The 17,631-nt window shown below is 41.0% G+C and overlaps 1 protein-coding gene across 5 annotated transcripts in view; it reads right to left on the reverse strand.

Moving 5' to 3' along the window:
* Positions 1 to 17,631, reverse strand: part of GALNT10 (polypeptide N-acetylgalactosaminyltransferase 10) — an 88,017-nt gene that overhangs the window by 20,808 nt on the left and 49,578 nt on the right. For all 5 annotated transcript variants that reach the window (XR_012630826.1, XR_012630827.1, XM_074883485.1 and 2 more), the window contains exon 5: positions 270 to 455. Coding sequence is in view for 3 of the 5 variants with exons in the window: in XM_074883485.1 (XP_074739586.1) it covers positions 270 to 455 (186 nt within the window). In the remaining 2 variants the exon portion in view is untranslated. The remainder of the gene's footprint in view (positions 1 to 269; positions 456 to 17,631) is intronic.

A 17,631-nucleotide genomic window follows, 5' to 3' on the forward strand; every position in this document is an offset into this window, starting at 1 on the left:
ATAGGGTTATTGTATAGTGCAGGACTAGAACAGAAAAAAAATTCTTGTATTACAGGCCACAAGTTGCCAACAATTCACCTGAGTCTTGTGGTTAGTTGTTGGTGGTTTTTTTGTGTTTTGTTTGCTTGTTTTTCCTTTTAGACATTTCATCTTCCTTTTGTACCCTTACAGCATGAGGGTAAAGCAGCAGGTGGAAACAAAACAAATTCAACACCAGCTTCTGTTGCCAGCCCTTCAGCAGTTCAGCCTTCAGCCGCATACACACTTACCTAACAGAGGTGGCAGCCAGTTCACGTTGGCCTCGCAATGGGAATCCAAGAAGGTGATGACATCCCCTATCGCCACGGAGGCCCCCAGCATTCGAGTTCTTATCAGCCCTTCTCTCTTTTTGGTTCGGAGGATTCTTACATTTGGGAACTGGGCCATATAATCTTCCAGGCGTTTCTTCAGGTGTTCTGTATGAAAATGAGAAATTTAAACACTGATTTCTTAAAACTTAAAAACCACTAATTTCTTAAAAACGCAGTTCCTTCTTTACCAGAAGGAGATGTCTTTGGAAGTATGTCCTGAACAGTTAACAAATGCAATAACAGGAAAAAGGAAGTAAGAATAATTTCTTTTAAAGCCAGGGTTTAAACATAACTGCTTAACCAAGACTTCTGAAGATGTTTCAAAACCTTAGAAGCAATAAAAAGAAAAAAAAAAAGAGGAACTAGAAGAAAATGAAGGAACACAGGATGAAAAACAAAGCAGCAGAGGAAGAGGAAAAGGAATAAAAAGGCAGCTGGCAGACCTTTGGGAGAACTTTATCTGAGCAGGGATTCTTGGACACTTTTGTGGAAAACCACCTTAGAAGAGACACAGGACAATTTACTTTCAGAAGTAAACTGCACTAAGTGTATTTAAGTTGTGTTTGGTTTCTTCAAAACACGTAACAGGACCACTCACTCATGCATAAATAAAAAACAGCAAAAAGCCTAGTCAGACATCTCTCCAAGCCAGCAAGGCAGGCAGAGCTGCTGTATATATGTGGATGGCTACCTTAAACATCTATCAGAGGAGATATTTGCATTTAAATATGGAAATATTTACGCTACTGAATATGGACTAGAGCCACATCTGAATTAGCACAGACGCTTGTAGTCACTGTGATTATCAAGAATTCAAACAGGAGAGCTGCAGAAAGAGATTACTGAGTGATCAAACAATGGACAGCTTGTTTAGATGTGGAAATAAAAAGCTTGGTCTACATAAAGAGTGAGGGGCACACAGCTGTCTTTACATCAAAGAGCGAAGCACCAAAGAACAACCTAAAAATAGGCTAAGAGCTGATGCTGGCCTAATCACTAGTGAGTTGATCTTTAGGCATCTGAAGTTCTGACTGTTTGACAGCAAACCCAATTCACAGTGTGCCAGCGACTGTTCATTAATGCACCATGCTATCCACTGCCATCAGCAACCAATCAAGGAAACATGCCTCACTAGGCAATGGCTAGTTTGTCAAATCTAAGCAATTAACTAATCTTAAAATCTCACACAACAAAACTTGAATAGAGGCAATCATTCAAACACAAATAACCTTGTAGGTTTATTTGCCTTGACTATAGGGAACACATCCACTCCCTTCCGTATAGCAGAGTCTTCCTTGGCTTCCAAAGCAGGCATGAAAGGCTGGGGCTGAAGAGGCAGACAGTGCCAAAGAGCCCCCGAACAGGGCACCAGGGAAGCTGGGTACTGGAATAGCTCTCTAAAGAGAGCAAAGAGGCAAATAAACTCAACTAAGTTATGAGCTGTCCCCCATGGTGCTGACCCAGCACTCTGTTTCAGGGTTTTAGCTACCGGAGGAAAAAAATGGGCAAAATCCCTATGACTAACACACATTCTGCACCTTCGCTTTGAAGGAGCCATCACCTGCCTTCCTTCAAAGACCACCCAAAATCAATTTCTTTGCTTTTGAGGTATTCCTAGAAAGCTCTTTGCCCTTTTCAAAGCTTTATTTAACATTCCCCAGGATTTTTTGCTTACAAACACATTTTAGTGTTTTGCCTGACCAGTCTAATCGTCCCACAACATCCACATAGGTTTCCCTGCTCAACAGAGCCCTTAGTACTACTTGCTGTCTAGCATGCTTTTCCCTCATCCTTTTCAAGTCTCTTCTGAAGCAACCAGAAATTTTGTCCACTCAAGTATGGATTTTTCAAATAAGGGCCTTCCACAGAGATTAGATAAATTATTAGTGCAGCTGCCTTCCTCCTGAAGTAGTGGGTAGACTTAAATAGAAAAAAAACGTCACCACCACTGTTTAACATCACAGCTCATCCCTTGCCATTGTTAGTTTATCACAAAAGATTAGTTAATCAGAAAAGAGAACAAACAATCCTCACTTCAAGCAGAAATCAGCTAAGCCCAAGACAGGAGGTGTACCTTAATCTACCCAAGACAAGCTGGTGATGCTCATTATAACGAAGGAGGTGACCATCACACAGAAGCTCTGGGTCCCATTCCCCTAAAAGCAGCCACAGATACTGTAGCACTTGCAAGATCAGACCCCACAATATTTATGTTATCTAAACCACACCTACAAAGCACTGGGAAGTCTTAAAAAATCCAAAGCTCCAGAACTATGGAAAAATAAATCTAGACCTTCTGCAAGTCTTTATTTTGATAGAAACAAGAAAATGAGACTGTGAAAGATCCCAGAGGTTTGCCTTCCACCTGTGTGCTGGTCATTTTACATTTTGGCATCATATAGGTTTCTGAACTGCCCTGGTTTGCTGTGCAGTTTGAACTGTGGTGAGCCCTGAAGGCAGCCTAACCGATTCCTCCAGGGGTATGAGCATGGCACAGCCGAGCCTGCCACCAAGAAACACCAGCATGGTTTTGGATCTGGTCTCACACAGTAACAGAGTCACTGGACTCAGCCATATTTATAGTGATGATGATGGCTGCTCTGCTACAGAGTAACTGAAGACAGGTTGATTTATATCTATCAGTGACCAAGCAGTTAAAAACCAAGAGATTTCCTCATAGTGTAACAGGAGAAAAGGCGGCATAGGAGCCACAGAGTTTTCTCAGGTGAGTACTCTGCAAGATGACAGCAGGAACTCTAATCCACTGACTCCCTATTCCAGTCCCAAATGCTGCATTTGGTTCTTTAGTACTTCTTTACTATGTTTCCATAGTAAAAAAATACCAAAGCATTTCACATGTGCGGCGAGTATCTTGCCACACTGGTAAAAAATATCTCACACATTAGGAATCTTCTATGTGTCTGATGGCTGGAAGGAGCAGGGAAAAGCTACAGGTACTCCATCAGCACCCAGGTCTTCTCACAGAGGCAGGGGACACACATACCAAGTGCTGTCCTTGCAGCCAGGAGGGATGATGCTCTGATAAGCGGCTCTCAATTGCTTCAGAAAAATCAACTCTTGGTCATTGCATTTTATAAGGTTAAGACTTATGTATCATGAACTGCAAGTGAGCAGACTTTACTCTATCTACTTTCCCTTACTAAAGCGGCACAGACTTTCAAGCTACCTCACAAACAACGTACAAAGCACAATAAAACGTACTTTTCAAAGATAAGGTTGTCTTATTTCCTTATCCCTGTGCTATTCCTGCTGCCCAGCCTGGCCTCTATGTGCCCAGATGGAAAATAGTTATTCCATTTTTATAACAAATATCGTCACAATTAAGTCAATTTTTGCTTTTAAAAGAAAACCTCAAAAAAACCCCAAACAAGTAGCATTAACTGCTACAAAATTTTACGAGGCTTTAAAAAAATATATTATGGAATCTTGTCACACTGAGTAATTTTTATTACAAGGGTAATTTTCTTTAATGAAACTTGTTAGGTGAACTGGATGGATTCCAATGGCTGCGCCTACGCTGGGCAAAGTAATACAGCCCAAACATATAAATGAGAGTAAGATTATCTGCAGATTAAAAACTAGGCTGGGAGCTTACTAACAGACTTTGCAATAAACTTGATATACAGTGCATACATTAACAGTACAGTCAAGAACTACCACTTTCTTTATTTTGAGCAGTAAATAAAACTGTGTGAAGATATCGGAGAAGCTTCAACACCAGGCCTGCTTAACATAAGCAGTCCCAAAGCTTTCCAAAATAAGACTTTTTTTTTTTTTAACTAGGTCAAATTCCTGTGGTGGTCTTACTGCATTTCTTCCTTCTGGCCTCACCATCCAAGCAGAGCTGCCCTCAGATGCTGTTAGTCTGGTGACCACTTGCAGTATGGCAAGGACTTTCCACAATAGGAATTTCTTATGTCCAGCTGAGTTTTCATTCCAGCGACTGCATGCCTGCCAATTGAACAGGCACCTAAGAAATGTTACCACTTCAAAAACAAATATATGCAGAAGACAGAGGAGGACAGAGGAGCCCAAGGATTATTTTTTTTTTCACAGCTTGAAGAGGCAAATACATGAGAAACAAAGCAACTTAGACATGGATCTACAGGATCAGAACAGCACTGCAGTCACAGTCCAGGGGACTCAACTCTCTTAGTCAAAGCAGAAGTTAACTCAATACACCCCCTCACAGCAAACCATGTAGCCTGTCTCCACTCAGCAGTGTCTGGATCCTCCCTGTCTGTCACATCCCATTAGCTCAGCCATGTTTTCACAGAGGCTTATATAAAATCACCTTTGTAGCCTGTTTTGAATTGATTTGGCTCTGACCAAAGTAATTTTCCCCCAGAAATCAGTGGAAGAGACCTAGAAATTCTCAGGTTTCTAACACCTTGCCTTCATGCTTTAAGTTCAACAGCTATTTGCCTCAAGAGCTGCTCTGCAGTACAAAGGAACCTCATTCCCTTGAGCTCACACAGCTCAGTTTTGCAGACAGCAGAAGGCCACTGTAGTCTCAGCTCACAGATGAAGCCCGGCCTGTTTTGTGCCCTTTTCCCTCCCCCAAATCACACACCAAGACCTGAAGCAACCTGCTTAGAAGGAACTGCACATGGGGTGATTACCCTCCCCATAGACACCTACAAAGCCTGTGTGCAACTAGTGCCTACCTCCCTCACTAGGCAGATGTGCTAGGCTGCTTCCCAGTAGGCTGGCAGAGTTAAAGGCAAGTAGTTGCATCGGGCCTGCTGAGTTGAGAGTTTGTTTTGTTTTTAAGCAGGAAATGCTGCCTGAAAGACATGGAGCTGATGACTCAGGTCATTCCTGAGATGTAAAGATGGGTGTTGCTTTGAGGAAATCACTGGGCTCACTTAGAGCAGACTCATGGTCTGGTGGCACTCTGGGACTCTCCAGAGCTCAGATGATTAAGGCTACCTCCACCTCTGACTGCAGTGAATCTTGGCAGTTGCAACTGAGAGGTGCTCAACACACATTTGCTTTCTGTACTTTGAAAGATTCAAGTTGAACATTTTTAATAATGTGGCCATTGCTCAGGATTTTGAGTTGTCAAAGTCATTAATTGACCCCAGGGCTGAAAAAAACAGATTTTTTGGTCCCATCCCATGAAAACTTTACTTTCACAGATGTTGAATTCAAAGCAGCTGCAAGCAAACCCCTTCTTTCACTCAGGCAAACTGTCCTCTGCAGGGGAAGATGGGGTAAAAGGCTTTTAGGACTCAAAGCAGTTTGTTTGGCAATAACACAGTTGGATAATGTCTTTTTATATATGTCCCTGTACCAGCTCTGCAGTATTTGGCAGGGAAGGGAGTACCAACATTTGTCACAAAAAAATTTAACTCATTTTAAGTACCAGTCAGGACTTGAAACTATGATACAGATTTATGTCCAGAGAAAGAATTGAGGGAAACATTTTCCCTGCCCTACTAGTGCAACATTTCACGGTTCGTATGTTACTTTAGAGCCTATTAGCTTTGGTTTCCAAATTTTACACTGTACAGCACATCTGCAACTCTAGTGCCCTTGCTCACATGAGTACCATCAACCCAATCCAGAATGAGCAGCACTGCAGAAATCAGAAACATTCCCAGACACCTTCCTCCTGCATTACTCAGATGCCACTGGTGAAACCGAAGTTCCCTCTGCCCTACAGTATCCTGCCTCCTGCCGAGGTGCTTTGCTTCAGTTTACTTGCAGAAGGTTGAAGATATTATGAAGACAGGAGAGCCACTGCACTCCGGAAATTCAGGGAACCTTCCCCCTCTTGCTGAAGGGCACATGGCACAGGAGAGGACTGGAGGACCTGCAGAATTCCTTTTTAAGCAGACAGGGCTGCTTTCCCTTCCCTGCAGGTTATTTTGGCTACTTTCCAACCACGAAAACCTGAAGTGCAACTGTTCATCTGGCATTTGTTTACAGGTTATCCCAGACACCCGTCCCCTACCCTCCCACACACAGACACGCTTGTTTAAGATTACAAATGAATCCATTCATCTTTACTTAGATACTTGGCCCTAACGTGCTGTTTAACAATTTAAGAATGAATTATACTTCTTCCTGAATCCATCACAATGTGCAAGCCAGGCCTCCCTGAAATAGAAAGCTCTACATCATTGAAATTAACTTCTCTCCCTGTTTTGGTGCAGATGAGTAATCCTTTTAAATAGCAAAATGTGCTGTTATCCAAACAGGGAACACTTACACTAGTTTTAATTTTCTTTCAATGTTTTCACACTCTGATCACTGAAGTTGGTTGGGAGGATAATAAACTGATTTAATAAACTGTACTATGAACACCAGTCCCAATAATAGCAAACTGATTAAGCTGATCACAGCTTTCCAAGCTGAATCTTCTTACAAAGAAGAAAAGGCCTGGGAAGGGAGAAAAATTAATATCCGTTGCTTCACTGATTACAGTTCTGTGGTAGACCCTTAAAGGGAAGGGGGCACAGTTTCCACTGTCCATTCTGCATCAGTGTTAGGTCTCAGCACATCTTTACAACAAAGATTGAAGGGAAAAAAGTGTTTCTGTGCATGGGACAATAGCTGAAAGTGTACCACCCCACTTGCTAATATAGCAGTCATCACTTTTTAGACTGTAACAAAGATTAAAAGAGTTAGGTTTCTGGAAATCTTTTGACTTTGTTCTCTTTCTAAATGTTTTAAAACCAAGTTTCCATTTTAGGTACAATGAAGTGCACAAAAGTGGAAGTGTGGGGCCTAAGAAATAAGCCAGACTGTAAGTTGCTGAGGCAAAATCCACTTGTGTGAGCCTGTGCTGTGTGCTTCGATAAACATAAGTGCATAAACTTCTGCTGTCTCACCTGCATCATCAATTGCTTCCTGAATTTGCAAAGGGAACTTTCTCATAGCTTCCTCCACACTACAGCAGACATCCAAACCCTGCTCAGTTATGGCTTCAGGAGATACTAGTACCGAACACAGAGACAAAGGTGTAATCTTAAAATGAGAAAATTCACATTTACTGACATTAGCATATAAATACACCCAGACCCTAGGGAAAGTTTAGCAGGCTGCATTTCCAAGCAGGGAAATACACAGGGAACAATCGTCTCAGATACAGCATTACCTCTTAATCTCTCAGGAAAATTTCATTTGTAAAGAAAGTCTATTTCAACTGTTTCTTCCTGAGGGAATCCAGAAAAATCCATTTAATCACCCTTCCTTCATGCTGTAAGGTTTAAGCACTTTTTGTTTGTTAGTAGAACCAGTGAAGCCAACCTGTGGTATATGCATCAGTCCTTAATTCCTGCATACTGACTCCCTGGTCAACCTGCAATATCAGTTTTTCCTCCTGTGCCATAATCCATTTTTCACAGGGGAAACAGTTGTTCTCATTAGTTTACTCTTCTCCCTTCCCATTTCATTAAATATGTATCAAGATTAAAGCTCCCACTTAGGTTTTTTCCTCTTCTGTTGACTACTTTTGATCTAAAGAGGTGATTTTGTGACTCAGTCATTTCCTTGTTGATTGCTTTTAACATCAGACAGACTGCTTTGCTGACATACAAACTAGATAGCTGCAGTTTTTGGCCTATGTAGCCTTCGTAGCCGCTGAAACAGGAGTGAACTCCTTGTAGCACACTTAATATTCAGCTCAAGTTTGATGTAGCCATGGTGACTAGCAGGAAGGGCATTACTGTCCCAAATACCGCCTTCAACCTGGGGAATCTGTGCCCTCATCTTAAGGCCAAATAAATGTTTTTGACTATCCAGTTGTTTGACAAGGGAAATGTCTGCACTGCTGCTCAATGCTACTAAACTGATAAACACAGTATGGGCAGGTGAAAACACTGAAGAACATTAAGACAAACCAACCATACCAATGGCATCACCACTTCCAGCAGTTCGAAGCTAATATATGCACCACACACCAGTTCAGGATCCTGTGAATTTATACTCCACTGCCATACTAGAGTTAAAAATTGTGAGAGAACAGATTAGCTTTTAATTGCCTTTAATCTACATCGACTGCTTTCTGAGCACTGGAGAGACAAGCAGGGGTGCAAAAGCATTTCAGAAGTTTGCTCACAGGACAGAACAAACCCACTTGAATGCGACTTCTCTGCAACCTGCGGGCTTCAGGACAGAGTGGGTGCACAGGGACTGAGTCAGAACAAGCTGCTGTGCTAGAAGGGTTTGCTGTGTCTGCTTCTGGTGAGCATGTCAGCATACATTCACTGTTGATAGAGATGTATTGGATAGAGTATCGTGACATGAACCTAAAGGCTATGATCAACAGCAAGACATCTTGCCATCATTTGGAGAGATGCAGGCAGATGAAGTGTTAAGACATTTCATGCTGAAACACTTTGGAACATATCAAAGCTGTGGGATTAGAGCCTTAAAAGTCACTGAGTTTTGCTGGGGAAAAAAGCAAAAAAATAAAAAAAAAGAAACAACCCACAACAAACCAGTCCTCAGAGATTCAGCTTTCCCTTTATCAGCAGTATTCATGTACAAAGAACTTCTTGGCCTGAAAGTATTTGCTCTGTGCAAACCAACAAAAAGGAAAGATTCCAGAAAGAGCACAAGAATTAATAGAAAATTCTACTCCAGACTAACAAGACTTTTGTCTTGTTAGAGAACACGCCATTAGGTCCAAGATGTAACCCACTTGAAAGTTGCTTTGATTTGGTAGGAACACAACCCTTTGAGATCAAAGCCTTTGGACTCCAAGTGTCTGAGGAAGAACAACTATGAAGCCTAAAATCAATAGCACAGACCTGCAAAATTTTTGCTTTAGGGTTGCACTCAGATGGAATATTGGAAAGCTGATAATCCTTGATTCCTACAATAATGCTCATATGTTAAAAACCATGAATGAGAAAGCAAGCACATGTTTGCCTTGTGGTGTGTATGTTAGAGAACAGAAAACAAAGTATCCGGCAAATGAAGAACCTGCTAATACAGCTGCAGGAAAAATACAGACACATTTGACTTGTAGTAACAAACTCTGCATGTCAGAGGTGTATTTTACAAACCCACACTTTAATCTTCTAGACCTCTTCGTCATCAGTTCCCAGTGCTCTTGTTTACTTTATTGGCAAGAAATGCAACTATCACAGTAAGTCAGTGACATCTGCTAGAAAGGTCAATAAATCTATTAAATCCTGAAGCACAAATCCAGGGCTGTTCATAGCTGTACCGACACCAAAACTAAACCATCTCATTGGCAATATTCTTCTCAACTGGCACATTCATTTTAGCTGGACGACAAAGGGGAGAGGGCAGTACAGATAGCTGAAGGTATTCTGCTTTTAAATCTTGAGCCTTGGCTTCCACCGGTCAGCATGGTAAACTACTGTGTTCCACTGGAGGCATCAGTGCATGCTCAGCTTGTGGGTAACAGGCAGCAGTGGTCCTCATGACATTTATGAATAGATGCTATAGTGCGAGAATGAGTGTGGCATTTCTTCACTGCAATTAAAGCTATCTAGAAAAGGAATGTAGTTTAGATTATCCACTTTTATTTTTAAATTGCAGCAGCATTACCTTCCAATTTTCTCAAAGTGAAGAAGTTTCCACCTTTATCAAAGTCCCTATGCAGGGACAGCTGCTTTGTCAATACCACCCAAAATGCATGCTTAAATAGCAGAACTATGATTACCAATCATAGACATCGTATATGAGTACTGGCAGAGGGTGTTTGAATCACATTTCTAATTAACTTCTATAGAGAAGCAGCTGTAAAGCATTAAAATGCTGATTTGCACTGCAGCTGGCAGGTATCTAGATTTTTGACTCCTAGCAGATGAGGATATGTACTTCAAGGTGAGGAGAATAAAATTAAAGCCGTTTCCCTTCAAAATTCCACTAATAGAAGCTACAATGCATGGGGTTTCTTAGTAGCAAGCAATGCAGTTAGATTTATTTAATGAGCTGTAATGGAAACTCTGCTCCTCAATTATTTATTTATTTTAAACTTTAGTTTGCCAGACATCCTTCACTACACAATAATTAGCTGAGAAAGGGGTCATAGTAAACTGGACCTTTTAAAGCCATTTCATCTGCTTTCTAGAAGAATCCTTCAGTCATAGCAACTGATCTTAAAGTAATAAATACAAGATGATGAAAAGTAAGCTGGGTTAGTTAATTTAGGCTGCCACAAAAAAAGCTGAAGTAAACAACTACAATGGGCCCCCAGGTCACTTAAAACACTAGAGAATATATTTTTAATACTCTCCAGGCATTGCCTAATGAACAATGCAGGTTTTAGATATTCCTTTATGAAGGGTATACACAAGTGCAGAAATGGTGTTTAAAGACACGTTAAAAATGAATACTCAAAAAAGGAAAACAAAATCGAACCCCATCCACGTTTCACTATGGATCCAAAGCAAGCTCTTGTCACTAACAGTTGTCTAAAGTATCCCACACCCACAAGACACTGCCAGAAATGGAGAATAACAAATTGTTCTCTTTTCATCAACCAAAATCTGACATCTGCATCAGGTTTCATTGCTCCACTCCATTTGGTGCTCACCACTGACCACAGTGTTGGTGACGTCCCAAATTCACTTCTACACCAGTATAAACGTTCTGCTGTGCTACCTGTAAGTCACACCAGAGTTTGGGTAACAAACGTCACATCTAGACTGTGGGTCACAACCACTTAAATAATTTTGAAGCCCATTTCACTTTGTAATATTTGTGCCACTACCAGAATCAGTGATATTCACCAAAGCCAAGTCACTTTCTACATGGAAAAATGACATCAGGTTGGCTTCCATCAGAAGAATTTTAATAGTGAAATTCGCAGAACTTGCCTGAGCACTGCTCGCTGTGACTTTATGCACCTGGTAGTGTTAAACCACCAGACAAATGACCAGGCCCACAAACTGAGCATCAAGAGTCTGAGATTTAATGAGATTCAGATATCAAAATGAGTATGTTTCATGACAGAGAATTTAATTCTAACGGAAGTAAACAGTACTTTTGTTTTATTAGACTTCCAAGTCTCTCCACCTAAAAGAATCAACGTTCTCCCACTTACTCAATGGGAGATCTCACTGACAGTTACTTCAAAGCTGTTATTTATGAGTCTAAACAGACCTGAGATGGTCTGCAAAAAACTCTTAGCAGCAAGAAAAAAACACTCTTTATTCTGTGACTTAATTTACAAAAATAATCTTTTTATCACTTCAGACAGTTAACACAACGTCTATATGAGAGACCTTGAAAGCAACATTTAAGAAAAGGTTGTGGAAAAGCATAGTTGCTGAATAAAGTTTGGCTTTTTCTTTTTTAAAATATGTTAAGGTAAAAAGCTTTAAAAGAATCATATTCAAAATTCAGTAAGGAAGACTGTCAAGCACTTTGTCCTAAGCAGTCACTCCATATTCAGAGATGTACTAACCAGATGCACTTTAGTGCATTTAAGAGAAAAAAAAATGACTTTTACAATGCATGTGCCTGAAGATGAAAAGATAATCTCTTTAGCTGCATAAATCCTTTACTGTTCCATTTAAAGACCACAAAGAATTCAAGTATTAAACCCTTCTCTATTTCACAGATATTAAGAACATGATTTCTTTCAATTAAGGCCTGGCAGATGTGGTTAATGGAACAGAGTCGTATTCGCTACATACCTGATGCTGCACCAAATGACACATTAATCACCCCTTGCCTTCTCCCTTCAGTACACTACTTAGTGACTTCTGCCCTTCAGACCAAATTATGCTGCATGTGGTTCAGCCAAGTAGCCTCACCCACATTTGTTTTTCCATTCAGATTATCCCATATGGCTACCTCCAGAGTTACTTGTACTGCAATAAAGAGAGAGATTTAAAAAGTCATGGGGATTTACCTTTGAAGGGGAAAAGGGGGATTTGGCTGTGGCTCCCTCTGACACTCGATGGGCTCTGAGACTCCCCTGCCAGTGAATGTTCAAGTAAGCCACAGGATGGTGTGGAGACAGCACAACGGTGCAAAGCAAAGGAAGATGACCAGCCCTACATGAGGGGACAGGGCAAACGAAGGGGAAAATGTCGGTCAAAACCAAGGGCTGAGATGACACTACTTGGGGAAAACACTCCTTGGACTCCCTTTATTAAAAGGCCTAGAAGCTTCTTGCTGCCTTTCAAAGATGAGCAGTGGCCACATGCCAGAGTCTGGGTTCATAATGCTTCACTGTCTCCCAAACAAAGAGCAGCTCTAATTCTTATTGCACAAAGTCCTGCTGAAAACACACAACTAAGGAAAAAAGTGAGTAAAAGTGGGGAAAGAATAAGAAAAATTTCAAAATGGCTGAACAAATAAATATTTTCAGGACTCCTAAATAGATGTAATATTCACAAATTAAAATACAAAAAAGAAACAGGATAGTCTCGGAACAAAGACGAAGCTGAAATCCAGAACCTCCCTAACAACCCCACCAAGGAAAAATGAGATCCCATACACTTTGCTTATAACAAAATTTTCTCCTCAAAAATCAACTACAGCCAAGTATGCATGCCTTTTGTATAACCACATCCTAAAATATACCATGTCTAATCTAAAAGCCAGAAGGTTGACTCTGCAAATGTCATTGTCATATTGGGTTAAATACATTCAAGTACTTCAGCTGAAACTGTTACTGCCTCCCAGTCACAGGTGCAGATTTTGACTGGTTACTGCAAGAAGGATGTTAAGTCTTCATGTATCGCCACTGTACAGGCATACAGTGCCGTAAGGCAGACAGCCCAGCTGGGTTAACACTTCCAGAACAATCCTGATGTTTGGAGACTGCAGTATTTTCAGTGCTGCCACATTCAGCTTTATTACTGTATCACAGTGCTTTGCATATAGCACATTCTTTAGAGATGACTGATGCTGAGATTCTCATTCCTCAACAAGGGACAACACTTGTTCTAAAACACTGTCATTTATACAAAAGTAGCCTTAAAATGGGCTGTCAGTCAATATGCAGATAACGGAATGCTGAAACGTGACTTTTAGGTGAAATTTAAGCACTTAGCCACAATCACTGATTTCTGACAAGCTAAGCCATAAAGTAAGATACCCCCAAAGTACTTCTGAATCACCTGTGTGGCGTGTACATTTTCCTCTCTGCACAGTTAGCCCCAACTATGTGGCAAGATTCTTTTAAATACCATTCAGCAATTAAGTCACAGCCTTCCAGCACATGGTATGTTTACAATGTCTTGAATACTTTAAAATTTTTGAATACTGCAAAGAGTGAGAAGGTAAAAACCCTACCATGTTTTACATTAAAAGAAGGGCTGAAAAACACATGATGCCAGTTTGTTTCAAACACACAAATGCAAAAAATTAGTTTAAGTTTTAGAGGTATTAGTGTTCCCTAGATATACCTTTTGGTGACTTGACAAGGGAACTAGGGCATTGGGGCATACAGGATGCCTGTGCAGCCCATTTTATTAGGTCTACTCTTCTGACATGTTTGGATTCCCTCATTCTTAAGTTTTTCTTACCTACAAAAGGCATCTTGACTTTCAACACTGCGTCCCCATAAAACATCCTCACGGACAAACTGATGAAATGTGAGCTAGACAAGCAGATAGTGAGGTAGACAGAAAACTAGCTGAGCATTAAGGATTGTAATCAGCAGCACAAAGCCGAGGTGGGGGCCTGGACTGTCTCTAGCTGTGCACCCCAGGGGCCAATATCAGGACTAATACAATCGCACATCTTCATTCAAGGCCTGGATGATGGGACGGAGTGCATCCTCAGAAGGTCTGCAGATGACACAAACCCAGGAGGCGTGGCTGACGTGCCAGAGGGGCTTGGACAGGCCAGAGAAATGGACTAAGAGGAACCTTGTGAAGTTCAACAAAGGGAAATGTAAATTCCTGCACGTGGGGAGGAGTAACCCCATGCACCAGTACTGTCTGGGGACCCAGCAGCTGGAAAGGAGCTTCGCAGAGAAGAACCTGGGAGTCCTTGGGCACAAATTGAAGTACAGGAAATACTGCTTAAACATAAGATTTTTTTTTTTTTTTTAAAACTAGGTCACTCTAAGAGTGACTGAACAGCAGAACAGGTTCCCCAAAGACATTATGGAATCTCCATCCTTAAGAGATTTTTCAAAACTTGAGTAAGATCTTGAGAAATCTGCTGTAGCTGAGCACAAGGGTTGCGTTAGATGATCTCCAGACATCTTTTCCAACCTCAACTATTTCTGATTCTGTACATGTTCCAGTCCAGCCTCCACCTGAAAAAGATCTCTTCTTCAAAACAGACAGAAGAGAGGAGAGTTTGACTTCTGCCTTTCACCCAGTAGCAGTATATACTTGATGTTCCACTGCTGTACAGAGCTACCAAACATGTGTCAGGTGAAAAGCAAAGAACATTTAGACAAGTATCCTGCAAAGAGAAAATGTGCCATCCTCTGCCCTCTGTTCCTTCAGCTTAAGGCTGTTCATTCATCTAGCGAGAGACAGAGGACAGCTTTACATTTGTTCATGCAAACTTAGTGATAGCTTATATAGCAGAGGTGTCCACAAGCTCCAAGAATTAGATGGAGACCAACAATCCCTTCTGTACACAACAGACACTAGAAATGAACAGCTCAATTTCTCACAACTACAGCCAGATTCAGACTGTAGGTCTAGGGACTGAAGCAGACCCTGAAGAATTATGAACTGCCTGTCTATTATTCGTTGCCTGCTATCAATAAAAAAATGCCATCAGAACTGATACAAAAACCTTCAGCGTTACAAACTGACCTGCATTTCAACTTCTCTTCCCCTCCTCCCACTTCTATGACATAATGGAACCCACTTATCACTCAGCAGCATTGTAATTAAATAATCAAAAAGCAAACAAATTTCACATCTGACAGTCCCCAGGAGAAAACTGATATACATGAAAAAAGCATTTTAGTTTACTTAGGGCCATTCTGGTAACAACAAGCTCAGAGGGATATAATTAGTACCCTGCAAGCCAGCATATGAAAAGGCTTAATTTAGCTGAGATCAGAACTAAAGAATAGCTATAGAAATTAAAAGTGAAGCCACAAATCCACACAGGACTGCCACAGCTAAGCGTTTTTATGATCAGGAATTCTAAAGTCGTAATTCACGTGTATTGCATTCTGATTTCTGCTTATCCAGAAGAGTAGGCGTTATTCTGGACCACCCTGAAATAGCTGAGGCTAATCTGAGGAGGTCAGTCTGTGGGTCTGCAGTTCTCAGTAGCATGCAGGAAGAGGCACACAACACCGGGCAGGTTAATTCTCATTCCCCAAGTCTGCCGAATGCATGCCTCCCTCTTCAATATAGCCTATATTCTTCTGCACATTAAATCCCTACAACTGTTTTGAAATGCTTATGGTCAGAAGAAAGTCCTTATATGACAGACATCCCAACTAAGTTTGTGGGGAAAAAAGCATAAGCTATCATACTGAGAATGCTGTGTTGATACTAGAGACTATTAGAGAAAGCAGAAAATAGCCCCACAATATTTACTCTGTTGTGACCAACGGCACGTGATGGAAAGCAGCTTCTTTTAAGCTAACTCAACCTAACAAGGGAAACCCCACAAAGAAAGATTCAAGTGTCAGCAAAGACAGCTGCAGGAGGTGACAACATGGACCCCAGCTCAAGGTAAACTGCACTGCATTGGACTGATCCCACTGACAGGTAGCCTTTCCCAGAGCACTGTGGCCGATGGGGAATCCAGCACTAAATTTGTCTGAAGTAAGGCCAGATTTTGATCATTTGCATTATACTACAGGCACGCAAAAAAATTTCTAGACAGCAAGCTGTTCCAGCACATTTTGATTTTTCAAATACAAAGCAAAGGAAACATTTCAAAAACACCACTCGTAAAGCTTTTGCTGCTCGCTGTTAAGATTTGCTGTCAGCCTTTTTTGGTTGAAAAATGTTTATTGCTAAAGGTCACAGAATTGTCTCTTTCAAACAAATTAAGAAATAAATGGCTGTTGACACTTCCAGATGATGATTCATCTGTGCAAGAGCTCCAATAATGCAAAGCAACCCAGCTGCCTCTCAGGTATGCTGCAGACCACAGCTGCCACCAACTAACCCAGAAATCTGTCTTCACTCTCCTATCACTTTGTCAGCCAACTTCTCAACTCTTTTCCTAGTCACACGAAAAATTCCTTACTCTCAAGCTTAAAAATAGAGGAAAAAGATATTAAAGTAACATCTGTCAGAAAAAAACACTGATATGTGCAGTAGCCAGGTTTCCATACTTACTATTTCTATTATTAGCAAAGCCCTCTACTTCATGTGAAGCAAAGATTCTCCATGAATGAGACACACAGGTGAAAGAGGCTGATGGACTGGCACTAACATCACCACCTACAGAGACCAGTGCAATAGCAGAAAGAGAGGAACACTAACAGAACCTCAGGGGCAGCCTGGCAAAGCCCAGTATGTTTAACCCCAACACAGGTCAGTACACAACATATGCTAGCAAGAGGAATATTGTCTCCTTGCCAGGGAAAGACAAGTTCTTGAAGGTTAGTCTTTTTAAAGAGTTTTTAAAATGCTAGAGGTCTGTTTAGACAACCCTCAAGTGAAAGGCCATCATGAGGTACAGCAGAGTATATGATATTTTATCTTGTCAGGGTAACCTCTCGATGAAAAAAAATTAATAATAGATTTTTATTGAGCGATTATCCTTTTCATCTTTTGCTTTCACTGGAGTTTATGACTGTTTACTGATCTCTTTGCTGACATTTACTGTTCATACTATGCCTCTCTGATCTCAAATGTGGCCTCTCCTATCACTACGTCCAACAGTGAGTCTATAATTTCAGAAGAAAGATGCTGCTACAAATTTGTGGGACCAGCATTTGAAACAGAAGCACAGCATTCCACCTTGTAGACAATGCAGAGGACTAATCATTTATGATTTTCGAAGAAAATCAAGAAAGTTCTCCTCATTCTTTTTACTGCTCATTCTTTCTACTGCTCACTGGTTCTGCGACACAGTGGTGTTGATCATCAGCTTGGACCCAGGGTTTGCATCACCTGCCTGATTTAATCATAAGAAACAGACAACCAGAGCAGTGGCCTAACAGTACAAATCCAAGAATGTGCCCTTTTCAAACGTACAACATGTGAAGTCAAAGTTTTGCTGGAACCTCCATTCCTTCATGAAGTTCAGTTTGATGCGTTAAATTATCAGTTCTCAGGTACTGGGTTGAAGTGTTTGTTGCTTGTTTGGTTTGTTTTTTTTTTAAATACATACAACGGATAAATTAAAACCAGAAATTTGTAACCAGTAGCCTTTC

This window comes from Strix uralensis, chromosome 14, assembly GCF_047716275.1.
Source record: "Strix uralensis isolate ZFMK-TIS-50842 chromosome 14, bStrUra1, whole genome shotgun sequence".
In the NCBI taxonomy this organism is placed as follows: domain Eukaryota; kingdom Metazoa; phylum Chordata; class Aves; order Strigiformes; family Strigidae; genus Strix; species Strix uralensis.